Source organism: Eleutherodactylus coqui, chromosome 3 (genome assembly GCF_035609145.1).
Source record: "Eleutherodactylus coqui strain aEleCoq1 chromosome 3, aEleCoq1.hap1, whole genome shotgun sequence".
NCBI classification, from domain to species: Eukaryota; Metazoa; Chordata; class Amphibia; order Anura; family Eleutherodactylidae; genus Eleutherodactylus; species Eleutherodactylus coqui.
The window spans coordinates 282,344,247-282,371,863 of NC_089839.1; the positions used below are offsets into that span (position 1 = coordinate 282,344,247).

A 27,617-nucleotide genomic window follows, 5' to 3' on the forward strand; every position below is an offset into this window, starting at 1 on the left:
CCCATTAAGTATTAAAGGGGTTGTCCCGCGCCGAAACGGGTTTTTTTTTTTTTCCAACCCCCCCCCCGTTCGGCGCGAGACAACCCCGATGCAGGGACGTACAGACAGCTTACCGGAGCGCTTACCTTGATCCCCGCGCTCCGGTGACTTCTATACTTACCTGTGAAGATGGCCGCCGGGAACCTCTTGCTTCGTGGACCGCAGCTCTTCTGTGCGGTCCACTGCCGATTCCAGCCTCCTGATTGGCTGGAATCGGCACGTGACGGGGCGGAGCTACACGGAGCCGCTCTCTGGCACGAGCGGCTCCATAGAAGACTACAGAAGACCCGGACTGCGCAAGCGCGGCTAATTTGGCCATCGGAGGGCGAAAATTAGTCGGGCTCCATGGGAACGAGGACGCTAACAACGGAGCAGGTAAGTAAAAAACTTTTTATAACTTCTGTATGGCTCATAATTAATGCACAATGTATATTACAAAGTGCATTATTATGGCCATACAGAAGTGTATAGACCCACTTGCTGCCTCGGGACAACCCCTTTAACATGTAAATGAGTAATACTTTTTGATTCTTGCTCAGGTGTCCAATTACTTTTAGTAGGATAGTGTATACTCTTCTCACTGGTACACCGGTAGTCCAATACTGTATTGCATACTATGCCTGTCATATATGGAATGTTCTTTTTCCATTTCGAATAATGTGCACTATTGAAATGGAGAAAACTGTTGCCATCCACTGTTAAAATACGTCCTCGTCACAATTTTATTGTACTCCTATCCCAAGATCAAATCTAAATATTCGATCTCAGTGGCAGAAGTTTTGCCTGTGAATTCAAGGTTAAAATCATTATTATTTACATTTGTCTTAAAAGCCTTAAACTCGCTATCTGGCCCCTCCCAAATAAAAATAAGATCACCAATATACCGTTTGTAGAAAACAATATTATCAGACCTTTTGTGATGTATTTTATTATAGTCTGCAGTCTTCGCTGTTTTATCGAAAATTGTTATTATTCTGCATGTATTACTATGTATATATTGCTGTTATTTCATCCATTCATCCACCATGTAATGTTTTTTTGTATTGTTTTTTATTTATTTTCATTTACCGTATATACTCGAGTATAAGCCGAGTCAATAAGTTTTACCACAAAAAACTGGTAACTTATTGACTTGAGTATAAGCCCAGCTATACTCGAGTATATACTAGGTAAAGAAAAAATGCAATACTCACCACCCAGCCTGCGTGTGTGTCACCGGCGCGATGGTCCCCCCCGATGCTGCTTGAGAATTCTTCCCGCTGTCATCTCCCTGCTCGGCTTTGAATTCCCCGCCATCAGCGCTGTGTAAGTAAGCGCTGTGATTGGATCGAGTGCCAGCCAATCACAGCCGGCGCTCGATAAACCTATCACAGCCATAGAGTGATGTCATCCACTGAATGGCTGTGAATGATCGAGCGACGGTTGTGATTGGCTCGCCCTCAATCCAATCACAGCGGTTACCTATACAGCGCTGAGGGCGGGGGAATTCAAAGCTGAGCAGGGAGAAGACAGCGGGGAGAAATCTCAAGCAGCTTGCCGCACCGCCGAGGAGACTATCACACCAGGGACACAGATGCAGGGTGGGAGGCGAGTATTGCGGGGTGTTTTTTTTTTGTTTTTTTTACCTCACTCGAGTATAAGCCGACGGGGGCTTTTTCAGCATTACAAAATGTGCTGAAAAACTTGGCGTATATATGATATTTATTTAGTTTTCTCTTCCTTTCTCTCTTTTTTTTCTTCACTGTACCCTTGTTTTATATTCATCCGTGGTTTGCCATTGTTCATGTACTGTTAGTTATCCCAGCACTGCTGATGTAGAGGTTTACCCCGAAACGCGTTTATTAGCTGGATTTTAATTTTAATATTCTAAATAAAACAAGAAGTGGGATGTTCATCCTATTGTTCTGGTACCTTTATTGGAACCCCTGGAGAGTTGCGCCTACACAGCAGATTTTTCTTTTAGCATATACTGTATATACTGCGGCCTGATTTCAATGGCCGGTATGGTGTAGGTTTTTATCAAAGATAGTGCAGGGTTATAGAGTATTCCCAATCACTGGTAGAGCTATATTCTGTGCCGTGTCACTGATAATCCAATGGTATACAGTATATACTATCCCCCAGGCTAGTGGTGCATACACTCAATGACCACTTTATTAGAGATCCCGGTCCTCTCACGATTGGAGCTTTAACTAGATGGAATTTAGACTCGTGACCCCGAGGTGCAGCAGTAAAATAAAGTTACAAGTTTCCTGTGGATGACTTATAGTATGACTCCACATTAGATGGGAAAATCCAGAAACTGAGCGACTTCTAACTCCTCAATGAAAGGGGTCAAAGGAGGATGTAAAGGAATCGTTCTGATGAAGAGGTTGAATGCAGTTTAGGCAAATCGCAGGTGAACACAAAGCTGGTGCTCCAACTAACATGTCCAAACGCACAACTTCTTGTTCCTTAGCACAGATGGGCTATAATAGCAATCCGTTTCAGCGCCAAAAATAGGAAGGTGAAACTCCAGTGAGCAAAAGCGTGCACAAATTGGATCAATGATCAGTGGAAAAACATCACCTGGTCAGATGAATTCAGATTTCTGTTGCACCATACTGAGACGAGGGTCAGAATGTGGCGCAAGCAGCATGAATAGATGGACCCTTCCTGTTGGGTGACAACCATTCAGGTTGGTGGAGTAGCAGTAATGGTGGGGGGAATGTTTTCTTAGCACATACTGGGTCCTCTGATATCTCTGAATGGATAACATGAGGAATTGCTGCAGTTCTGAAGGCCAAAGGAGGTCCAACGTACTCTTAGATGAGGGGTATCTAATAAAGTGTCCACTGAGTATATACTATCCCCTCTCATTAGTAGCCTTGTGATATATACTTATTAGAGATGAGCGAACACCAAAATGTTCGGGTGTTCGTTATTCGTAACGAACTTCCCGTGATGCTCGAGGGTTCGTTTCGAACAACGAACCCCATTGAAGTCAATGGGCGACCAGAACATTTTTGTATTTTGCCGATGCTCGCTAAGGTTTTCATGTGTGAAAATCTGGGCAATTCAGGAAAGTGATGGGAATGACACAGTGACGGATAGGGCAGGCGAGGGGCTACATGTTGGGCTGCATCCTAAGTTCACAGGTCCCACTATTAAGCCACAATAGCGGCAAGAGTGGGCCCCCCCCCCCTCCCAACAACTTTTACTTCTGAAAAGCGCTCATTAGCATGGCATACCTTTGCTAAGCACCACACTACCTCCAACAAAGCACAATCACTGCCTGCATGACACTCCACTGCCACTTCTCCTGAGTTACATGCTGCCCAACCGCACCCCCTCCCCCCCACAGCGCACACCAAAGTGTCCCTGCGCAGCCTTCAGCTGCCCTCATGCCACACCACGCTCATGTCTATTTAGAATTGCGTCTGCCATGACGAGGGACCGCAGGCATACACTGCAGAGGTTGGCACGGCTAGGCAGCGACCCTCTTTAAAAGTGGCGGAGCGATAGCCCACAATGCTGTACAGAAGCAATGAGAAATAGAATCCTGTGCCACCGCCATCTGGAGCTGCACACGTGGGCATAGCAATGGGGAACCTATGTGCCACACACTATTCATTCTGTCAAGGTGTCTGCATGCCCCAGTCAGACCGGGCTTTTTAATTCATAGACACAGGCAGGTACAACTCCCTATTGTGAAGTCCCTGTCGACCCACAGCATGGGTGGCTCCCTGGAACCCACCGGCGGTACACAAAAATATCCCATTGCATTGCCCAACACAGCTGAGGTAGTAATGTCGTGCGTAATACAGGTGGGCTTCGGCCCACACTGCATGCCCCAGTCAGACTGGGATTCTTTACAAGTGGACACATGTAGGTTTAACTCCCTGTGGACCCACTGCCTGGGTGGGTGCCAGGAAGCCACCGGCGGTACATAGAAATATCCCATTGCATTGCCCAACACAGCTGAGGTAGTAATGTCGTGCGTAATACAGGTGTGCTTCGGCCCACACTGCATGCCCCAGTCAGACTGGGATTCTTTACAAGTGGACACATGTAGGTTTAACTCCCTGTGGACCCACTGCCTGGGTGGGTGCCAGGAAGCCACCGGCGGTACATAGAAATATCCCATTGCATTGCCCAACACAGCTGAGGTAGTAATGTCGTGCGTAATACAGGTGGGCTTCGGCCCACACTGCATGCCCCGGTCAGACGGGTTCTTTAGAAGTGTACAGATGTATTAAAAACTCAGTGTGCACCTACAGCATGGGTGGCTCCCTGGAACCCACCGGCGGTACACAAAAATATCCCATTGCATTGCCCAACACAGCTGAGGTAACGTCAGCTGTAATGCAGGTGGGCTAAAAATTAATTTGATTACACTGTAGGCGAGGGCCCACACAAATTGCTGTATCAACAGTACTAATGTACATCCCAAAAATTGGCCATGGCCAGCCAAGAGGGCAGGTGAAACCCATTAATCGCTTTGGTTAATGTGGCTTAAGTGGTAACTAGGCCTGGAGGCAGCCCAGTGTAACGAAAAATTGGTTCAAGTTAAAGTTCCAATGCTTTTAAGCGCATTGAAACTTATAAAAATTGTTCTGAAAAATTATTTGAGTGAGCCTTGTGGCCCTAAGAAAAATTGCCCGTTCAGCGTGATTACGTGAGGTTTCAGGAGGTGGAGCAGGAGGAGGAGGAGGAGGAATATTAGACACAGATTGATGAAGCAGAAATGTCCCCGTTTTGGATGGTGAGAGAGAACGTAGCTTCCATCCGCGGGTGCAGCCTACGTATTGCTTACGTATCGCTGCTGTCCGCTGGTGGAGAACAGAAGTCTGGGGAAATCCAGCCTTTGTTCATCTTGATGAGTGTTAGCCTGTCGGCACTGTCGGTTGACAAGCGGCTACGCTTATCTGTGATGATTCCCCCAGCCGCACTAAACACCCTCTCCGACAACACGCTAGCCGCAGGACAAGCAAGCACCTCAAGGGCATACAGGGCTAGTTCAGGCCACGTGTCCAGCTTCGACACCCAGTAGTTGTAGGGGGCAGAGGCGTCACCAAGGATGGTCGTGCGATCCGCTACGTACTCCCTCACCATCCTTTTGCAGTGCTCCCGCCGACTCAGCCGTGACTGGGGAGCGGTGACACAGTCTTGGTGGGGAGCCATAAAGCTGGCCAGGCCCTTAAAGACTGTTGCACTGCCTGGGATGTACATGCTGCTCGATCTACGCACATCCCCTGCAACATGGCCCTCGGAACTGCGCCTTCTGCCACTAGCGCTGTCGGCTGGGAATTTTACCATCAGCTTGTCCGCAAGGGTCCTGTGGTATAGCAACACTCTCGAACCCCTTTCCTCTTCGGGAATCAGAGTGGGCAGGTTCTCCTTATACCGTGGATCGAGCAGTGTGTACACCCAGTAATCCGTAGTGGCCAGAATGCGTGCAACGCGAGGGTCACGAGAAAGGCATCCTAACATGAAGTCAGCCATGTGTGCCAGGGTACCTGTACGCAACACATGGCTGTCTTCACTAGGAAGATCACTTTCAGGATCCTCCTCCTCCTCCTCCTCCTCCTCAGGCCATACACGCTGAAAGGATGACAGGCAATCAGCCGGTGTACCGTCAGCAGCGGGCCAAGCTGTCTCTTCCCCCTCCTCCTCATCCTCCTCATGCTCCTCCTCCTCCTCCTGTACGCGCTGAGAAATAGACAGGAGGGTGCCCTGACTATCCAGCGGCATACTGTCTTCCCCCGCCCCCGTTTCCGAGCGCAAAGCAGCTGCCTTTATGGTTTGCAGGGAATTTCTCAAGATGCATAGCAGAGGAATGGTGACGCTAATGATTGTAGCATCGCCGCTCACCACCTGGGTAGACTCCTCAAAATTACCAAGGACATGGCAGATGTCTGCCAACCAGGCCCACTCTTCTGAAAGGAATTGAGGAGGCTGACTCCCACTGCGCCGCCCATGTTGGAGTTGGTATTCGACTATAGCTCTCCGTTGTTCATAGAGCCTGGCCAACATGTGGAGCGTAGAGTTCCACCGTGTGGGCACGTCGCACAGCAGTCGGTGCACTGGCAGCTTAAAGTGATGTTGCAGGGTGCGCAGGGTGGCAGCGTCCGTGTGGGACTTGCGGAAATGTGCGCAGAGCCGGCGCGCCTTTACGAGCAGGTCTGACAAGCGTGGGTAGCTTTTCAGAAACCGCTGAACCACCAAATTAAAGACGTGGGCCAGGCATGGCACGTGCGTGAGGCTGCCAAGCTGCAGAGCCGCCACCAGGTTACGGCCGTTGTCACACACGACCATGCCCGGTTGGAGGCTCAGCGGCGCAAGCCAGCGGTCGGTCTGCTGTGTCAGACCCTGCAGCAGTTCGTGGGCCGTGTGCCTCTTATCGCCTAAGCTGAGTAGTTTCAGCACGGCCTGCTGACGCTTGCCCACCGCTGTGCTGCCACACCGCGCGACACCGACTGCTGGCGACATGCTGCTGCTAACACATCTTGATTGTGAGACAGAGGAGGAGGAGGAGGAGGAGGGTGCTTTAGTGGAGGAAGCATACACCTCCGCAGATACCAGCACCGAGCTGGGGCCCGCAATTCTGGGGGTGGGTAGGACGTGAGCGGTCCCAGGCTCTGACTCTGTCCCAGCCTCCACTAAATTCACCCAATGTGCCGTCAGGGAGATGTAGTGGCCCTGCCCGCCTGTGCTTGTCCACGTGTCCGTAGTTAAGTGGACCGTGGCAGTAACCGCGTTGGTGAGGGCGCGCACAATGTTGCGGGAGACGTGGTCGTGCAGGGCTGGGACGGCACATCGGGAAAAGTAGTGGCGACTGGGAACTGAGTAGCGCGGGGCCGCCGCCTCCATGATACTTTTGAAGGACTCCGTTTCCACAACCCTATACGGCAGCATCTCAAGGCTGATGAATTTTGCGATGCGGACGGTTAACGTTTGAGCGTGCGGGTGCGTGGCGGCGTACTTGCGCTTGCGCTCGAACACTTGCGCAAGCGACGGCTGAACGGTGCGCTGAACTACACTGCTGGATGGGGCCGAGGACAGCGGAGATGAGGGTGTGGGTGCAGGCCATGAGGCGGTAGTGCCTGTGTCCTGAGAGGGGGGTTGCATCTCAGTGGCAGGTTGGGGCACAGGGGGAGAGGCAGGGGTGCAAACCGGAGACGGTGAACGGCCTTTGTCCCACCTTGCGGGGTGCTTGGCCATCATATGTCTGCGCATGGTGGTGGTGGTGAGGCTGTTGGTGTTGGCTCCCCGGCTGAGCTTTGCGCGACAAAGGTTGCACACCACTGTTCGTCGGTCGTCAGGCGTCTCTGTGAAAAACTGCCAGACCTTAGAGCACCTCGGCCTACGCAGGGTGGCATGGCGCGAGGGGGCGCTTTGGGAAACACTTGGTGGATTATTCGGTCTGGCCCTGCCTCTACCCCTGGCCACCGCACTGCCTCTTGCAACCTGCCCTGCTGATGCCCTTGACTCCCCCTCTGAAGACCTGTCCTCCTGAGTAAGCGTTGCACACCAGGTGGGGTCAGTCACCTCATCGTCCTGCTGCTCTTCCTCCGAATCCTCTGTGCGCTGCTCCCTGGGACTTACTGCCCTTACTACTACCTCACTGCAAGACAACTGTGTCTGATCGTCATCGTCCTCCTCACCCACAGAAAGTTGTTGAGACAGTTGGCGGAAGTCCCCAGCCTCTTCCCCCGGACCCCGGGAACTTTCGAATGGTTGGGCATCAGTGACGATAAACTCCTCTGGTGGGAGAGGAACCGCTGCTGCCCAATCTAAGCAGGGGCCCGAGAACAGTTCCTGGGAGTGTTCCCGCTCCTGAGCAGGTGTCATTGTAGTGGACTGAGGAGGCTGGGAGGAAGGAGGAGCAGCAGACAGAGGATTCGGATTGGCAGCAGTGGACGGCGCAGAACTGCGGGTAGACGATAGGTTGCTCGAAGCACTTTCTGCCATCCAGGACAGGACCTGCTCACACTGCTCATTTTCTAATAACCGTCTCCCGCGTGGACCCATTAATTGGGCGATGAATGTGGGGACGCCAGAAACGTGCCTCTCTCCTAATCGCGCAGCAGACAGCTGCGACACACCTGGATCAGGAGCTTGGCCTGTGCCCACACCCTCACTTGGCCCTCCGCGTCCTCGGCCACGTCCACGTCCACGTCCTCTAGGCTTACCCCTACCCCTCAGCATGCTGTATTACCAGTGATTAGATTTCCCAGGCAGGAAATAAATTGGCGCAAGACTGCAGGCCAAATATAATTTTTGCCCTTTTTGGAAAACGAAAGGCCCCACTGCCTCTAGTGAATGAATTATCTAAGTTTAATAACTGTGCTGTGTCCCTGCTTATGTGTCACAGAACGTGAGGGTAGCAGAGTTATTATAACTCTTGGAGAGCAGGTATTTTTTTTCCCAATTAAGGAAAGCAAATGGCGAACCCAGCAGTAAAGCGTAGCTGGGTGCGTATGATTTAGCAATGTTTTTCACGCAGCTCACACGTCTACACAGGCGTAAGGACGGACACAGGCTGGACAAATAGATTTGTTTTCAGTTTTTTCCCACCAACAGGCAGCACTGCGTATATTCAATGAACCTGCGAAGTTTAATAACTGCGCTGTGTCCCTGCTTATGTGTCACAGAACGTGAGGGTAGCAGAGTTATTATAACTCTTGGAGAGCAGGTATTTTTTTTTCCCAATTAAGGAAAGCAAATGGCGAACCCAGCAGTAAAGCGTAGCTGGCTGCGTATGATTTAGCAATGTTTTTCACGCAGCTCACACGTCTACACAGGCGTAAGGACGGACACAGGCTGGACAAATAGATTTGTTTTCAGTTTTTTCCCACCAACAGGCAGCACTGCGTATATTCAATGAACCTGCGAAGTTTAATAACTGCGCTGTGTCCCTGCTTATGTGTCACAGAACGTGAGGGTAGCAGAGTTATTATAACTCTTGGAGAGCAGGTATTTTTTTTCCCAATTAAGGAAAGCAAATGGCGAACCCAGCAGTAAAGCGCAGCTGGGTGCGTATGATTTAGCAATGTTTTTCACGCAGCTCACACGTCTACACAGGCGTAAGGACGGACACAGGCTGGACAAATAGATTTGTTTTCAGTTTTTTCCCACCAACAGGCAGCACTGCGTATATTCAATGAACCTGCGAAGTTTAATAACTGCGCTGTGTCCCTGCTTATGTGTCACAGAACGTGAGGGTAGCAGAGTTATTATAACTCTTGGAGAGCAGGTATTTTTTTTTCCCAATTAAGGAAAGCAAATGGCGAACCCAGCAGTAAAGCGTAGCTGGCTGCGTATGATTTAGCAATGTTTTTCACGCAGCTCACACGTCTACACAGGCGTAAGGACGGACACAGGCTGGACAAATAGATTTGTTTTCAGTTTTTTCCCACCAACAGGCAGCACTGCGTATATTCAATGAACCTGCGAAGTTTAATAACTGCGCTGTGTCCCTGCTTATGTGTCACAGAACGTGAGGGTAGCAGAGTTATTATAACTCTTGGAGAGCAGGTATTTTTTTTTCCCAATTAAGGAAAGCAAATGGCGAACCCAGCAGTAAAGCGTAGCTGGCTGCGTATGATTTAGCAATGTTTTTCACGCAGCTCACACGTCTACACAGGCGTAAGGACGGACACAGGCTGGACAAATAGATTTGTTTTCAGTTTTTTCCCACCAACAGGCAGCACTGCGTATATTCTATGAATAATAACTGTGTTGTGGCCCTGCCTATACAATTCTTTCCCTGCAGTATCAATGGAGGGTGCAATGCTCTGCAGAGGCGATTTTGAGAAGCCCAAAAAAAATGCAGCACAGCCAACAGCAGCCTGGACAGTACTGCACACGGATAAATATGGCCCTAGAAAGGACCGTTGAGGTTCTTGAAGGCTACACTCACTCCTAACACTCTCCCTGCCTATGCAGCACTTCTGTCCCTAATGCCAGGTGCAACGGTCTGCAGAGGCGATTTTGAGAAAAAAAAAAAAATCCCACTGCTAACAGCAGCCAACACACAGCTATCAGTGGCCCTAATAAGGACCTTTGGGGGGTCTTGAAGCCTACACTAACTACCAATTCTTTCCCTACAGCAGCTCCGGTATAAACAGCACTGTCCCTCATCTAACTCACACCGCATCTGAGGCGAGCCGCGGGAGGGGCCGACTTTTATATTAGGCGAACACCTGATCTCGCCAGCCACTCACAGCAGGGGGGTGGTATAGGGCTTAAACGTTGCAGGGGGAAGTTGTAATGCCTTCCCTGTCTTTCAATTGGCCAGAAAAGCGCGCTAACGTCTCAGGGAAGGAAGTGAAAGTAACCAGAACACCGCATGGTGTTCGTCACGAATAACGAACATCCCGAACACCCTAATATTCGCACGAATATCAAGCTCGGACGAACGCGTTCGCTCATCTCTAATACTTATCCTCATTATTAGTAGGCCAGTGGTATGCGTTTCGATGTACGGTATATCTTAGGCTGCTTTCACTCCTTCGTTAGGGTCAGTTCAGGGTTTTGGTCTCACTCCTCTATTTTTGGAGGACTGAAATAAAAAAAAATTTTCTCTACCATGTTTCCCCAAAAATAAGACCCTGTCTTATATTTTTTACCCCAAAATAGGTGATAGGTCTTATTTTCAGGGGATGTCTTACCTAGCAGGCTCGGTCCCTCCTGCTGCTCTCTGGAGCTCTGATGCGCCTCTTGCAGTCCTCGGCTGCCCACAGAAGATCACTTCCTGTTTTTCGGGATTCTTAAATCCCACCTCCAGGAAGCTGTGCGTCGCTCGAGAACCAATCAATGCAGCTTGGCGAGCCTGATAGGTAATGTTTCTTTTTCTTTTAATGTAATGCAGCTAGGGCTTATTTTCGGGCTAGGGCTTATTTCAAGCCTCCCAAAAAATCCCCAAAAATCAGGGTAGGACTTATTTTCCGAAAAACAGGGTATTTATTTCAATGGGGTTTAAAAAAAAATGGAAAGACTTCAGTTTGCTTTTATTCTGTTAGGTTTCCATTTTTGAGGACAGGAAAATAGGGCAGTCTGTAGGATTATTTTTCCGTTTAAAACAAAAAGTCAATAAACTGAAAATCTGATAAATGGGAGTAAATGAAAGCCTTTGTTTGCTTTCCATTTTTTTTCTTTTTGAAGCCCTATTAAAATCGATACTGAAAAAAACGTATCTGGCGTTCCCCCCCCCCCCCCCCCCCGTTTTTTATTTTATTTTCTCTCCTCCAAAAATGGAGCACAGAGACGTAAACCCCGAACTGACCCTAACGCAGGTATGAAAGCAGGCTAATGCCTCATTAATGTTACAAGCACTTAATGAATTGACTTGCTGTACCCTAATAAATCGGCCCAGAAAATCTGTCTCCATTCTGCGACGTAAATATCACAGTGGAGAGCCGAGCCAGAGACCATGAATTGTGACTTTGTTCTAATGGAGGAAAGCTGGTTGCGGAGTAATTCTGCGAGCCAAACAGCTTTTTTCCTTTTGGAGATCAGTGCACAGAAGTAATCTGGCTTTATATATAGGAAGTGCTACAAATATAGAACTAATTAACTGGCAAGTCTCGCAAGAGGAAGAACCTAGTTCATTCAGAGCTCTGATAGGCGGCAATGCAATTAGTCACATGCATAGTCATTAAAAACCCAGTTGGGTATACGAGCAGTACGTCCTGGCGGGGGGCGAGTGGGGGCACTGGCATCGGCCCAATACCGTGCATAGATCTTGATTCCTTTCATAGGCCAGAGTCTTTCATTTGTTACTATATCCCCACCTTCGGTTACTCCCCTACTTAAAAATCATAATCTCTCTTTACTGAACCGTCGTTGTAAATTACATTTCTTTCTGTCGCCTGGATGGCGTATATTAATAAGGCTTGATCCGGATGTCTTGGCAGGAACGGCAACTTTAACATTCTCCATCCTCTTCTTTTTTTTTTTTCTCCACTACCTGCTGGGCTTTTATTAGCAGGCGGTTAGAAAAGTACAATGTAAATACTGCGGTTCCCGAAGCAGGAAAGAAAATTGTTAGAGTAGTTGATGCATTACAAGGGGAGGTGAGGGTCGTTGGAAGTGCCATGTAGAAAGTCTGATGTTATTTACTACCATGTTAACCCATAGCAACCTAGCCATAAAGACCATTTTTTGGTAACCATGCAGTAGTTCAGGATTAGTACTGTGTCTTTTAACACTTTAGCGACCAGCCTATCTTGTGCCTTAAGGACCAAGTGATTTTCATTGTTGAATTGCAAAAGCCATTAGTTGTTGATATAGCCATATGAGGGCTTTTTTTTTTTTCTGGACAGGTTGTACTTTATAATGGTGTATTACCCCAGAGTGGTAGCCACTTTATGAAAACTGTGTGTGTATATATCTTTATGTTAAATTGTGTGTGTATTACCTTAAATATGTTAATTAGATGTGCTTCTACAAACAAACCTCACATGGCAAATTTACCCTAACCTGCTCTCACACCTGTCAGCCTTACCCTAGCTAGCTAAGAGATTGGATAGTTAGCTTTCTGCTAGCTCAGGATTGGTTAGCAGGGAGAGTATAAAAGGTAGAGAGCGGGTGGGGTTAGGGAGTTACATCTAGAAGTCTAGCCAGCTGAGTTTGAAGGAGAAAGCCAGTGTGGTGGGAAGTTAGAACATTTAAGTGTGAGTACTCAAACTACAATAAATGTTTAGCAGAGAAAAGAGAGACAGAGAGAGAGAGAGAGAAGCAGAAAATGAAAGAAAATTAAGTCAGCAAGTCATAGTCAATGTAATAGTCAAAGCCTGAAGAAAAGTTCTGAAACCATCACTGTTGGAAAGTGTAATTCAAAGTGGTCATCTGCTTAAGTGAATTTAATGTAATCCTTGTCGTTATTGCAAGTTTTCACAAATCCTCCCTCTCTCCCTGAAAATGAAGAGTTAACTTGTTTTTATCATCTAAGTCTGCTTCCTGGAGTGCTTCCCACCAACTACAATATCTGAACTGAGGTACAACACGACACTGCAGGAGAGCAAGGACTACTACCTCCTTTATTGTTTAGTTCTCCACTTTTTGTGTTTTATTATTTCTGTTCGGAATGGGTCGCTACACATATACAGACTGGTGTCATGACAAACCAACACGTTCCCCTACCCGGCTCCGTAGGTAGCGCCCCACTAGGGTATCACCATCTTACCCTGCCTGACCCCACGGGCAGCAGGCGTTCATATCTGCCAATATTTTTACCACTGTGTAGTTAGACTTTAAGACCTACCTTTTTCCTTTCTGCCAGGAGGGGCAGCAAAGCCACCGTGACTACCATCTCATTTTTCCCTAGCTGCTTAACACCACCTAGGTCTGGGTCACTGCAACAGCAGCTCTCTGGAATACATATAATATGCAGTATAACTTTTATTCCATTTTTTAGGGGAGATAAAAAAAACACATTTCAAAATTCCGCCTTTATTTTTGGGTTTTGTTTTTACAGCATTCACTATTTGGTAAAAATAAAATAAGTTTTATCTGGATCAGAACAATTACAGAAATGCAATGTTTATGTAGATTTTTTTTATAATATTTTTTACTACTTTTCCGCTATAAGAAACGATTATTAAAGAAGAACAATTGAATCTGCATTACCGAATTCTAAGACTCCATGACATTTGTGAGGTCTTGTTTTCTGTGGGAAGAGTTGTAGTTTTTTATTGGTACCATTTTTAAGGTACATGTGAGTTTTTTGGATTGCTTTTTATGACTTTTTTTTGGGAGGTGAGCAAAAGAAAATAGCAATTCTGGAATTTATATTCAAAATTTTTTTTTCATTTTGGGAAATAAATAATATTTTCATTGTCTGGGTTCATTCAAATGCAGTGATACTGTATGTGTTACTATAAAATAAATAAAAAATGTCATTTTATTCATGTAAAATGGGTTTTCGTGTGGGGGAAAAGTGTACTTTTTTAAAACTTTTTTTTTTTCTTTAATGAAACTTTATTTAACTTTTTTGACACTATTTTTTTAGCCACTGTATTTGATAGATCACTAGGATAGTACACTGCATTACTTATGTAGTGCATTCTCCAAGCCCATGACAGCAGCCTATTAGACCATTTAGACCCCGCCTCCTGCAGAGTCTGAGTTACACAGCAGGCATGGAGGACTTTCTCAGGCTTCCAGCTGCCATTGGAGCCCATTGGTACCTTGCGATTGCATTGCAGGGTGCCAATGGGTGACAAAAAGCCCACTCCCTCTGTCATCTACTTACATGCTGCAAATGCTATTGATTGTGGCATGTAAGGGGGTAAAGCTGCCAGGGTTTAAGGTTTCTCTGCTATTGGTGTTTAGAGCAGGAACCTGGCTGTCAGTAGTCAGCCAAGCCACCACTTTAAAAAGATGTATGTGCAGGTTTAGAGCCAATTAGTGAGATCAGTTAAACAGCCGTATTGGTGGTCACTAACTGGTTAATCATTAGGGCTTCTAGCGTTGAATGGGAAGAGGGTAGCGTCTGCATGAAGTTTGTAAGTTCTTCGGTAGCATCAAGGGTTACTATAAAAAGCTAATATTTGGACAGGGGGCGAATGTTTAAGATGCCCCCCAATTGGGGATACTTCATGCAGGACTAAAAATAAGTACACTATTCCAAAAGGCATTGACAGAAATTCCATGGTTCCAGTCCAGGAAGTCAACTCTGCAGGGAACTTGTGGAAGAACATCCGGTCGCACGGTCTCCCCAGTCCTCAGCTTTGCTGTTTAGCGGAGGCAACTATGTGGTAGCAGAAACAAGTAACTTTGTTTATTCAACTCGAACACTGAAGACTTTTCTCCTGATGCCGGGCTTGGTCTTGGGATGGCGCTCCATTGCAGACGTTCTTTTTTGCTTCACATTGAGCCTAGCTCTACACAGGGCAAAACAAGGGGCACTTGCTCACTCTAAAACTGCTGCGCCACACTGCTACGTGTCCAGGGCGCTCTTAATGAATCCTGCGTCGCCAATTAGTGTTTAGGCAAATAAACCTAATATAACAATTGCCAGCACAATTAAACATTATAAAGCCTTGTTAGGGGCACCTTGTTTCAAACACACGGTGTTGCTATTGGACTTGGTTGAGGGTTAAAAGGGTGGAGAGTAAATTTTTGTACTTTTCACCTTTTTAACCCTTTGCAATCCAATTTTGGCTAGAGCCAGTACTGCGGTATGGGACATGCTGGAGAGGCCCCTGACAACAGAGCGGCCAGTAATCTACAGTAAGAATACCCTGCCGGACGTCTTCCGACATCGGAGCTGTACAGCCTTCAATCAGAATGTCTTTAGACGTCAGACAGTGCATTGGAAAGGGTTAAAATATCCCTTACTTGGGTATCAACTTTGTATAGGGAATCCGCAGGAGAAGTAGCAACTACTGATGCACCTCTATACCATCTGGAAGTCAAGGTACAGGTCCTAGGATCCTTGTTGTGCGGATAGAATAGGCACATTTATATAAGTAGACATTCTCTACTGCTTGCTAAGCAAACTAGTTGGTGTTTGTGCTGCTCCTTTAAGACAACAATGCCCTGAGCAGGCATTACCTATAGCAGCCCAGGCTTGCTAACAAGTAGCGTAGATGGCCACAGGGCACAGCAAGTGTCTCATTGCTGTATCGTATAGCTAAATTGATCTTCGTAGACTAGTACGCAACTTGGAGACCATGTGGTCTCATTGAGTCTTAATTGAATTTGAGACCTATTAAAGTAATTGCGTTCTTTATACAGTACTGTCAAATACTGTGAGATCTCTTTGGGGCGGCTAGTCAAAATTGCAAGAACAAAACCAGTTTTCTAGAGGCACAAGAGAGACTAATAACTGGTCTAGACCTGGAGTGATCTTCTCAAAGAGATGGTCTTTCAGACTGGCTTCACTTGTATGTGGATACTATGTAAGTAACTAATATTCAATCGACCTCTCTGTTTTTGAGTTATCCCCAAATATAATAATGCTCTCTTTATAGCACATAATATGTAGTAGTAATGCTGACTGACACACCTTATGTACTGGTGGTTGAACGTAAAGTAATTATATCTATGACCAGCCCTACTTTAAAGAAGGTTTGTCTTGGTGGGACTCTGTAGTTCCTGGTTAATGTTTTGGATAAAGCTCAGGATTTAGAGATTCAGATCTCCAACCTTTCTCTTGATTATATCCAAATGGACCGCATCTTACACGATGTTGACCTTTTTGCTTCAGTGCCCTCGCAGAGGGAACTACAGACTTCAAGACAGAACTAGAGAGGTTTGGCCATTTGCACATTGGACAAGAAAAGACCAGGAGGTCTGAATTTCCAGACGCTGTATTGTATTCCTTCCTGTTGAATAATCCCTGTGAGAACGTCTTGTGTGTTGAAGAAGCACATACTAAATTGGTCTTTCTTGGTTTTAACCACTAAAATAATCAATTTCCCTGCTAATTTCTGGGTGTTTCTGCCGTCCCAAATCTTGCATATAGCCAACAGTAAAATTTGCTATGGTTGGTTGGAAAGCTTGGGCTCAGTCTTCACAGAGACAGATTATCAGGTTTGAGCATTCCTCTGAACGCTCATTTGCCCAACAGTCAAGCTGTGTAAAGGTAAATTGGTCGTTGGTAGTACCTCTTACCTAGTGTAGAGCCGGACGGTGGACTGTGAGGAAACCAAGTCTTGTGCCTTTTAAAGAAAATGAAACTAGCACCAGTCAACCCTCATGTCTATCGGTGTTCGTTACATTGGGTTGACAATTTGGCCTATGTAAAAGGACGATTACTCACTCACAATAGAGGCCATACGATTTTCTTGTTGACTCTCTTGCTGCTGAATGTTTTTATGGTGGAGTTGGGGCTCCGTGGGACTGGTTGCCTATAATGCCTCTGACAAGTCTATAACGTTTCGGTTTATGTTAGCTCTGTGGGTCACATCTAAACATGATGTCTTAGGCTTGATGATAAAGTAAAAGTCTTTTTTGCTTCATTTTGCTTCATATTGACCAAAAACTTTTTACTACCTTCGCAGTGAAACAGAAATGTGCTGCTGAGAAGTTCAGCTGCGGAGAGTCCAGCAATAAATGTATCCCAACCACCTGGAGGTGCGATGGAGAAAGGGACTGTGAAAATGGTGTAGATGAGACGGACTGTCCTACTGGTGAGTTAGTTATGAAACTTTACTGTTGCCTTCCTTCTATAATCTGACCTGCCATCGCTTCCCAGTATCTATTGGCGCAAATATGAGCAAAGAATGTCATTTGCCACAGTAGGAGAGTGGCTGTATGGCATATATCTTGGGGTCCTCATCCATATTAGGCTTTAGCTATCCAAACCTGGCGATAACGGGTGGGCTGGATACCTGTCTAAAGTGTATGGGGAAAGAAGTATTGGAGATGTTGAGTTTCAGTGCCTGATCCTTTTGTTTCCAGGTGATAAGCCAGTGCCAGAGTTGGCTACCATTTACCTCCCTAAACACACCTATGGAAGGCAATGTACACAGCCTTACTTTACAGTATTTGGTGAAAGACCGTATGTATATGATGACGCATAAATGTCCACCTAGCTTAACCCTACACAGGTTCACATTCTTGGGTCATACCTACAAATATGAATGTGTATTCTCAAAGGATGACTTAAATCTTGGCTTATATGACTATATCTATAATTAAGACTAATTGCATGCAGTAAGTGGGTGGCATTGGTTACCCTCATCCAATAGCTTTTTTCATAGTTTTTATTAATTGAATCAAATTACAGTACAGCTGAAACCCCAGTGGTGTAGTAACCCCTTTTGGTGTTGGCATCAGGGAAAAAAACTGAAGTAACAGGCGGTGAGTGGTTTTAGTTGGCATGTCTCTCTGCAACAAATAGACTAAGAGAATTGGCCTGGCTCATATGGAAGAGGAAATTCTACACAGATTGTGTAAACCAGGCCCTTATGCTGTCACAAAGGGTATATCCTGGCAAAGAATCACTCTGGGAAGTACCCAAATTTACATGAAAGGCCATGTTAATCTGGTAATCTACCATGCTAATCGCAACGTCTCAATGACCCTTTCTTGAGCAAGAGAAAACTCTACAAGGATCTGTAGGCAGAGGTTGAGAATAATGCGGTAATTGACCAATACCGAAAGAAAAAAAAGTAGAAGCCCCCTAAAACTCCACTGAATAGGAGGGGTATACAATGTCTGATTTATTTTAGTGCCCACCTGTTTTGCCCTTTTAAGCAGTTTCTTAACACATTCTACTGTAGGGATTATTACACATTGGGGGATCCCTTTTGCATATAAATTATTAAATTAGATTTTATTATGTCCCTGTATAGGACTTTAACCAGTGATTTTATGATTGCTGAGATGATGCACTGCAGTACTTCAACTATTCTACCTCTACTACTCTGACAAGCCATGGCACGCCCAGATGACATTGGCTGATGCCCAGTTGTCCTGGCAATCCCTTGTCGCTCTGTGTTTTTATGGCCGAGGGCTGATGAAATCACTGGGGAAGTGCCCCACCCTCTGTTTACCTTGTACATGCTGTGATCAACATTGATCACGGCATGTAAGGGGTTAACTGGGGGAACCCTTACCTGCTAATGGTGTGTATATATACACATTTTGGGGGGGAAGGGGTTGTGCATAATATAAAAAATATGTATTAAAACTTGAATTGCAGTCTAAGGGAGTGCAAGGATTCATGTCAAATGCTCATTTGGTCTTGGGTAGCTCCCTTTCTTGGTGATCTAGAACATGAAGTTCATATTCCCTGGTGTTCTAGAGTAGGTGGATGGTTAACGACTGGTGGCCTGGAGTAGAATAGGAGGTACGTATTTTTTCTTATTGGTCTAGGGTAAAAATGGGGGATAATACCTAATGGTGAAGGCTATATTGGGGTGAGGTTATTAGATATGTAAAATAGAGGATTTCCATATGGTAGCTCATAAAATGTTTTTCAGACCCCTTATAGCTTAAAGGACTGTTGCCAAGTTTGAGAAATTAATTTCAGTTGACACTGTGATTTGGATTTATTTCATTATTAAGCTATGTTATAATAATCTTTATTTGTATAGCGCCAACATATTCCGCAGCGCTTACAAAGACAGGGGGATGCAGAAAGACAAAAAATACATAGTAATCAGTTGATGGAAACAATAGGGGTGCGGGTCCTGCTTCAACGAGCTTACATACTACAAGTAATGGGGGGGATACAGAAGGTAAAGGGGCTGGCGCTGTGTGCGCGGTATGTCGAGGTGGAGAGTGAGGGACTCTATACACATAGACAATGGTCAGACATTAGACAGTGTGATGGCCGAAACGGTATGACTGCAGGAGCGGTTTATGATGGCTAGCAGGAATTGCAGTCAGTAGGTCAGGGAGCATGTTATCAGGCGGAGTACAGAGGGGTTTGTTTAGGGAATGCGGAATGCCTCCCTGAAGAGGTGCGTTTTTAGAGCACGCCTGAAGTTCTGCGAGTCCTGGATTCCTCGCGTAGCCTTTGGTAGTGCGTTCCAGAGGACTGGTGCTGCTCTGGAGAAGTCTTGGAGGCAGGAGTGAGAAGTTCGAATTAAAGGGGCGCACAGTCTGGTTTCGTTAGCTATGTAAAGGCTTTTGCTCCTTCTCTTTGTCCATTATGCCCACATATTTGTCTATTATTCCCACAGAATACAGTTAAGTCATTTTTGCCACAGTGTGTATGCCGTAAAAACAAGATATATATATATACACACACACACACACACACCAAAAGATGGTGAAATTGTATTTTTTCTATTCCTCTCTACTTTAGAAATTTTTAATAGCCATTCAGTATATTCTATACCAGGGGTCCCCAACTCCAATCCTCAGGGACCACCAACAGGTCATGTTTTCAGGATATCCTATGGTAAGAACACCTGTGGCAATGTCTGAGGCACCGACAATAATTACATCACCTGTGCAATACTGAGGAAATCCTGAAAACCTGACCTGTTGGGGGTCCCTGAGGACTGGAGTTGGGGAACACTGATCTATACAGTAGTCTATTATATGCTACCATTGAAAATACAAGTCATCCTGCAAAAAACAAGCCCACAGTCAGCTACATCGATGGAAATATAAGGGGTTAATATAACGTAACGGGATAAATACAAAGGTAAGCTATTATGAAGTTTGGCACCAGTGGAAACAAATTACTTTTACAGAATACAAGCCGTTGTATACATTTACAGCGCTGTAATAAGCAGAGTACAGACTGCTGTAGCCGGGTTGTATCCTGCGGACTGTGCCTGCAGGGCAGCAATGGGAAGCACAACATAACCGGCAGCCCTCCAGGCTTATCAGAATAACTTCTTTCACAACTTGGAGAATAAAAAAAAAAGTTTTGATAAGAAAACAAAACTTTGGCAGATGAGATGAAACGTCAACGTACAGTCCACCCTCTGCATAGCCTGTGATGGGTATTAATATACCCGGATGGCAGACATCAAATACAGAATGGACTGTGAGAGCTGTCTACTTGTCCCGAACACTTTACTTCTGTAAGATCACGCCTCATGCAGCTGTCTTTGTATAAAACATCACAAGCCCCGCTCATATATGTTTCATAAAAAATACTTGGCACTGAGTTCTCTCTCTACACAGTGAATGCAGATCAGGGCTCACGGACGGTTGTACCTAAACGAGGGGGTCCCCGAAGGCTGCAGATTACTAAAGCGCTAAGCAAAACATGTTGGCAAGAGCATTAAATAAACAAGATATTTTAGAGAATATGCAGATTAGGACGTCAGAAGAACAAACCCACACTTAACGAAGAGTAAACATCTCCTTACGGGGATGCAAATCCATACATAGCAATTACATGTTGGCTTGCTGCAGGCTAACCTGTTCCTTATTCGGGCTCTGCCAGATCACGTGGCAGGTAATGGATAATAACCAAGATAGATTTTGCTTTCAGCCCTTAATTAAAGAAAATCAAGTTATTTAGGTTTTAATTGGTTTCTGTCATTTGATTTATAGCGTATACTAGCAGCCTTCAGCTGCTGCAAAACTACAACTCATGAGAGTTGTAGTCTTGCATTAGCTAGGAATGACATAGGCTGAAGACCACTGGTATGTACCAATGGTGCCCAACTGGGCTGCCAAGCCACCATAGGTCATGCAAAAAACCTTTAAGCTTAATGAGTAACTGCACTTTGGGTAAAACTTTTGACATGTTGCACTGACATGTTAAAAGTTTTTTACGAGGAGTCTGGTTGCTAAGACACCTGCCAATCGCTGAAGTGAAGAGGTTGCAGCGCCTGCTTGACTGCTGTGGCCCTTTTGGCTGTCTCTGCAGCCTGTCTGTTCCAGCTGAAGAGGGATGCATAGACTTCTGAAGACCTCTACGGATCCATTTTTGACTGCCAAAAGGAGTCGGCAAAGACTGCTGAAGAGACGCATTTCGGCAATTAGCAGGAGCCTCGGCACCCCACTGATAAAAACTTTCAAAATGTTTTTTAAAAGTGCAGCTACTCGTTAAATCATGAAAATGGGAAAGTCATGGCCCCCTACCTTTTGCTGTCAGGGCATGTTGGGCTTCTAGTTTTGTAGCAGCTGGCGAGCCATTGGCTCCCAACTAGGCTGCCAAGCCACCATTGATCTCATAGAAAGCCTTGAAGGATTTAGACAGTTGAGAAGATGGGAAAGTCATTCACTTTTGATTATGAGGACTAAACAAATTATGGGAACCAGTTAGCTTTCGAGGGGCGCTGCTTCTGCTTTGGGAGAGACCAGTTACTATAGGGTGTTTTACATGCAATTCTTCCTACAAAAAGATATGCAAATTAGCGCTCCTCCAGAAAGAAGAAAATTGCGTCTTTTATGCTACTGTTGTGGCCCAGAGTTAATGGGGTCCACTCCAGAATATTTGTCTCGTGCACTGTCTTGTTTGTGGAATGCATCAGGTTTATGTGTATTGGATGGATGCAGGCATGAATGGGTTAATGTCTGGTCATGTCTGGGAAATGTATCGTTTTGTCTGGTGTGGTATAAACGTTCCCGGTTCCTGTTCAGAAAAGTGTACTTTGTGCGTGGACTACTTTATTTCCTGGAATTTACATCTCCAAAGATCCACCGCAGATGGCGGAACATTGGCGTCACCAATGACAAGTTGGACTACAGGTAACCATGGTTACTGTTCCTGTGATCTCCCCCAGCAGTAACGAGGTCGGGTCCCGAGCTTACCCCTAGAGAGGAGACGTTAGAGCCCCGTGACAAGGTTGACTCTCTACCCCACTGTCTTCTTGGCTGACTGCCTGCTCCTCGGATGCTGAACTACCTATAGGTATTTGCATTGTAGGTCACTGGCCAACCCATTAAAGGGGTTGTACCAAGATAGACTTCTATCATATATACATAGGATAGATGATATGTCTCATCAGTTGGGACCCCGGCCGATCAACTAATTAAAGAGGCGTGGCGCTTGAGTGAGCTCTGTGACTGCTTCTCAGTCCTGTGACATCACATTCATTGGTCACATGGCTTGAAAACGTCTCAGTCCCATACAGTTGAATAGGATTAAGCTGCTATACCAAACACAGCCACTATAGAACGTTCGGCGCTATGCCTGGTACGGGTGAAGCCACAACGGCGCTCACCGGAGCATTGCTGTCATTTTACTCAGCTGATCATTGGAGATCCCAAGTTGCCATCTCCCACCAATGAACTATTTGACTTATGCTGAGGCTAGGTCTTCAATTGTTTAGTGCTGGAAAATCCCTTTAATTTTGACTGCCATAAGATTTTTTTGTCTCTTAACTTTATTAAGAAAACAATGTAATATCGATGAGCTGGTGTGTTTAACTTTCCTGCAGGAGTCACAGGCCAGTCTCCTGCAGATAAGAACAAATGTAAGCCTGTTTGTGTAGAACTCGCTGTCGTTGTTTATGTTTGATTTTGGATTTTCTCTATTCTTTTTCTTTTGTATCTTGCTGACTTGTTCGTTACCGTTGCCATGGTAACCGCCTCTGATACGGGGAGGACCCTCCAGCACGTGTCTCTTTGTCTTCCTAGAAAGATTAAATGACTGACTAGCCCGGGAGTCATGTGATGTCACACGAGGTCACAGGTTTTGTCCACTCAGCTAGCGATACTCCCCCCATTTTTAACTCTTGTCTCCCCTGTGCCCTCACGATATTCATTCCTGTGTATTGACACGTGGCAGTCATTGTTTTACCTGACCCGTTATCTTCCCACGCTCGTTAATAATCTCTGCTGGTATTTCAGCAGTTGCTGCTGCTGTTGAGGATGTATTGGCCAAATATGAAAAAAAAAAACCTCATCCAACCAAAACAAATACGGGGGAATCAAGTGCAATTTGAAAGACCCATTTTTAAATACCATATTAGGGCATTCTCCTTTCTTATGAGGGGTCCCTCGTTCAGGACCTTCATCAATAAGCCAACGCAGAGAACGACTACAAAGGGCACATTTCTCTTTCTTTCTTTCTTCCCTCTCCCCTTCGTCTCCGTCTCCCCCTCGTCTCCGTCTCCCCCTCGTCTCCGTCTCCCCCTCGTCTCCGTCTCCCCCTCGTCTCCGTCTCCCCCTCGTCTCCGTCTCCCCCTCGTCTCCGTCTCCCCCTCGTCTCCGTCTCCCCCTCGTCTCCGTCTCCCCCTCGTCTCCGTCTCCCCCTCGTCTCCGTCTCCCCCTCGTCTCCGTCTCCCCCTCGTCTCCGTCTCCCCCTCGTCTCCGTCTCCCCCTCGTCTCCGTCTCCCCCTCGTCTCCGTCTCCCCCTCGTCTCCGTCTCCCCCTCGTCTCCGTCTCCCCCTCGTCTCCGTCTCCCCCTCGTCTCCGTCTCCCCCTCGTCTCCGTCTCCCCCTCGTCTCCGTCTCCCCCTCGTCTCCGTCTCCCCCTCGTCTCCGTCTCCCCCTCGTCTCCGTCTCCCCCTCGTCTCCGTCTCCCCCTCGTCTCCGTCTCCCCCTCGTCTCCGTCTCCCCCTCGTCTCCGTCTCCCCCTCGTCTCCGTCTCCCCCTCGTCTCCGTCTCCCCCTCGTCTCCGTCTCCCCCTCGTCTCCGTCTCCCCCTCGTCTCCGTCTCCCCCTCGTCTCCGTCTCCCCCTCGTCTCCGTCTCCCCCTCGTCTCCGTCTCCCCCTCGTCTCCGTCTCCCCCTCGTCTCCGTCTCCCCCTCGTCTCCGTCTCCCCCTCGTCTCCGTCTCCCCCTCGTCTCCTTTTCTTAGCAATACTTTGTCCATGTATTACAGAGACAATTGACTGCAGTAAGCACCATGTCATGCTTCAGTTCTCCTGTGGTGGCGCTGTAGGGAAGTTGAACACATGCCTAAAAGTTTCCCTGCAGGTTACGGCTCAATGCCTTTTGGGTTCTAACAGCGTGATTCAGTGATCAGCTTATTTTTGGATTTTGTCCTCATAAAAAAAGGGATTTTTCAAAGCAAAGAACCCCTTTAACCACTTGCTTGCCAATGACCCATGTCATATATCCTGGCAGAGAAGCACTTTTGTAGCCAAGAATAAAATCTGATATGTCCTTAAGCCGTTCCCACTCTGTGATTTATATTTACAGCATCGACAGGAAGGTGTGAGCGTGAAATGCCTTATATTTACAGCACAGAGGTATCACGGGCCCGGCAGCTGAGCCCACATCATCCACCATGGGAATCGGCTGTAATGTACATCCAGGCTGCCACTGCAAAGGCTGGGAGTGGAGCCAACACCGATTCCAGCCATTTAACCCATTAGATGTTGCAATTAACACCGACCGCAGCATCTAAGAAGTTTAATAGAAGGGAGCTGCTTCTATCAGTCTATTGTCTCCTAAGTTAAGGCGCATTTACACACACAGAAGATCGCTCACAATTCATCAGAAACTCAGTTTTGAGCAATCATTTTGCATTAGGTGCTAATGGGCTGATTAGCCTATTAGTAGCTAACTAGCTTTATTTGCATGTATTTAGAGAACAGCGAGTGGTCTGTTCTTTAAATATATCGCTATTGTTCTCCAGCAGGACAGCTGTTGAAAGAATGTTATCAGCGCTGGAGAACTCAGCATGCGGTCCCTCTCATCAGTCCCGATGGTTTTGAAGCTGAGCTGAACTCAGCGATGGACGAAAAGTGCATGATGGGCACACATTTACACGCAACGATTATCGCTCAAAAGATGGCTTTTGAGCGATAATCGTTGTGTGTAAAAGGGCCTTTATTGTCCACTGTCTATTGTCAAGAGATGTTATCTGTATTACTAGATGAAGCAGAACAGGAAGTAGATGGAGGAAGGGGATGAGTCATCAGGCTCATTGAAGTCTATGAAAGCAGAAGGGACAGATAGGAGCACACAAACTAATGGAGAGTTTTTTTAACTGTTTTTTCACATCTACACTGCTCAGTAGTGCTCTACAATGAAAATGTTATGGCTGTGTGTTACAGGCAGTTAGAGAGCACAATCTACAGTTTTCTGTGCACAGTCTATAGAACATGGTACAGCAGCTAGGCTCCTCTTGACATTTCTTAGAGGATTGAAAATCAGATGTACACCCTGCTGAGAGGAAAAATAAGGGACACGTATAGGATACAAGCCATAAAATGGCCAGAAATAGTGTTATACATCATGCACACACAGCAGCTTATTCTGATACGTTAGGTACAGTTTAAGGACATAGTGCTAAAATCTCTAGATCAGGCTAGTTGTGATCTTGGGTTTTCTTTAAAGCCAAGAGCAAGATTTTGGCTCTAGTCATGATCTAGCCAAAGCTAGGGCATACTGAAGTCAAACCAGCATAGATTTGTATCACTTACTTCAGCCTGGGTGAAGCAGGGGAGGTGGGTTGTGGAGGATGCGTTGCAAGGAGAGGAGAATGATGTAAAATCTTGTAGTATTCGTAATCACTGTTTGATGCAAAGTTGCATGAAGGTGGCTGTGTGTAAATATTAATATTTTTATTAATGTGCTAGCAATAAAGCAATTTGTGCCAAAAATACAGCGGGCTGTACGGTAAATTACAAAATGTGAAATCGTGTAAAGAATGATAATCCTCGCATGGCAGGAGATGTGGCCCCTTCCACATGTTGCTTTAGATTTTTGTTTTATTATTTTTTTTGTTAGCTGGCAGATTATTTACACATTGGCCATCAAAGTTGAAAGATTTCTTATAAACTCTGGGGTAAATTTACTAATATTAGCTAATAGCCCGTACAAACGTAGACTAGACTGTCTTAAAATACGCCAGAATTATCACAGTGGCTCATGCTAAATGGCAAATATGGTGCATCTTTAGACTGTCTAGAATCGTAGAATGGTAGAGTTGGAAGGGACCTCCAGGGTCATCGGATCCAACCCCCTGCTCAGTGCAGGATTTCTAGTCCAGTGATGGCGAACCTTTTAGAGACACAGTGCCCAAACTGCAACCCAAGACCAACTTATTTATCGCAAAGTGTCAACACGTCAGGGGGCAGTTTGACTGCTTTTGGATGCAGAAATACTGTGGAATTTGCCACAGAAATTTCCACTGAGGACATTCTGCAGCATTTCCACCTCGTGTAAACATATCCCAGCGGAAATAGTGACCCCCCCCCCCCCCCCCAGAGCGGCCCAAGCGGTGATATTTAACCCCCTCCCCCCTGCGGCCCCAGCGGTAATAATGACTCCCCCAGAGCGGCTCTAGCAGTAATAGTGACCCCCCCCCCCCCCCCCAGAGCGGCCCTAGCGGTAATAGAGCCTCCCCAGAGCGGCTTCAGTGGTTATAGGGCCATCCCACAGCGGCCCCCAGTAGTAATAGGGCCATCCCACAGCGGCCCCCAGTAGTAATAGGGCCATCCCACAGCGGCCCCCAGTAGTAATAGTGACATCCCACAGCGGCCCCCAGTAGTAATAGTGACATCCCACAGCGGCCCCCAGTAGTAATAGTGCCATCCCACAGCGGCCCCCAGTAGTAATAGTGCCATCTCACAGCGGCCCCGCAGTAGTAACAGTGCCATCTCACAGCGGCCCCGCAGTAGTAACAGTGACATCCCACAGCGGCCCCGCAGTAGTAATAGTGACATCCCACAGCGGCCCCGCAGTAGTAATAGTGACATCCCACAGCGGCCCCGCAGTAGTAATAGTGACATCCCACAGCGGCCCCGCAGTAGTAATAGTGACATCCCACAGCGGCCCCGCAGTAGTAATAGTGACATCCCACAGCGGCCCCGCAGTAGTAATAGTGACATCCCACAGCGGCCCCGCAGTAGTAATAGTGACATCCCACAGCGGCCCCGCAGTAGTAATAGTGACATCCCACAGCGGCCCCGCAGTAGTAATGGTGACATTCCATAGCGGCGCCCAGTAGTAATAGTGACATTCCACAGCGGCCCCCAGTAGTAATAGGGACATCCCACAGTGTCCCCAGTAGTAATAGCGCCCCCCTGAGACCCATATACTTACCCCCCGTGGCCACTAACGTGGTGAGCGGCCGATGGCGGTGAGCGCCAGCAGGGAGGGCTCTGCATGCTGCCTCTGGCACACGAGCCATAGGTTCACCACCACTGGTCTAGTTTAACTTTATACCACTTTGACCATTTTCACACGGCCGAGAAAATCGCACAAGATTTCTGCATTGCAAACTTTGGTAGTAGTTTGAGTTGTGCACTCTACATGCATATTGATTTACT

General features: G+C 46.6%; 1 protein-coding gene across 3 annotated transcripts in view; it reads left to right on the forward strand.

Annotated features, from left to right (window-relative positions):
- The window catches only part of LRP8 (LDL receptor related protein 8), a 234,577-nt gene that overhangs the window by 131,309 nt on the left and 75,651 nt on the right, over positions 1–27,617 (forward strand). For all 3 annotated transcript variants that reach the window (XM_066597574.1, XM_066597576.1, XM_066597575.1), the window contains one exon: positions 17,034–17,162. In XM_066597574.1, coding sequence (XP_066453671.1) covers positions 17,034–17,162 — 129 coding nt within the window. The remainder of the gene's footprint in view (positions 1–17,033; positions 17,163–27,617) is intronic.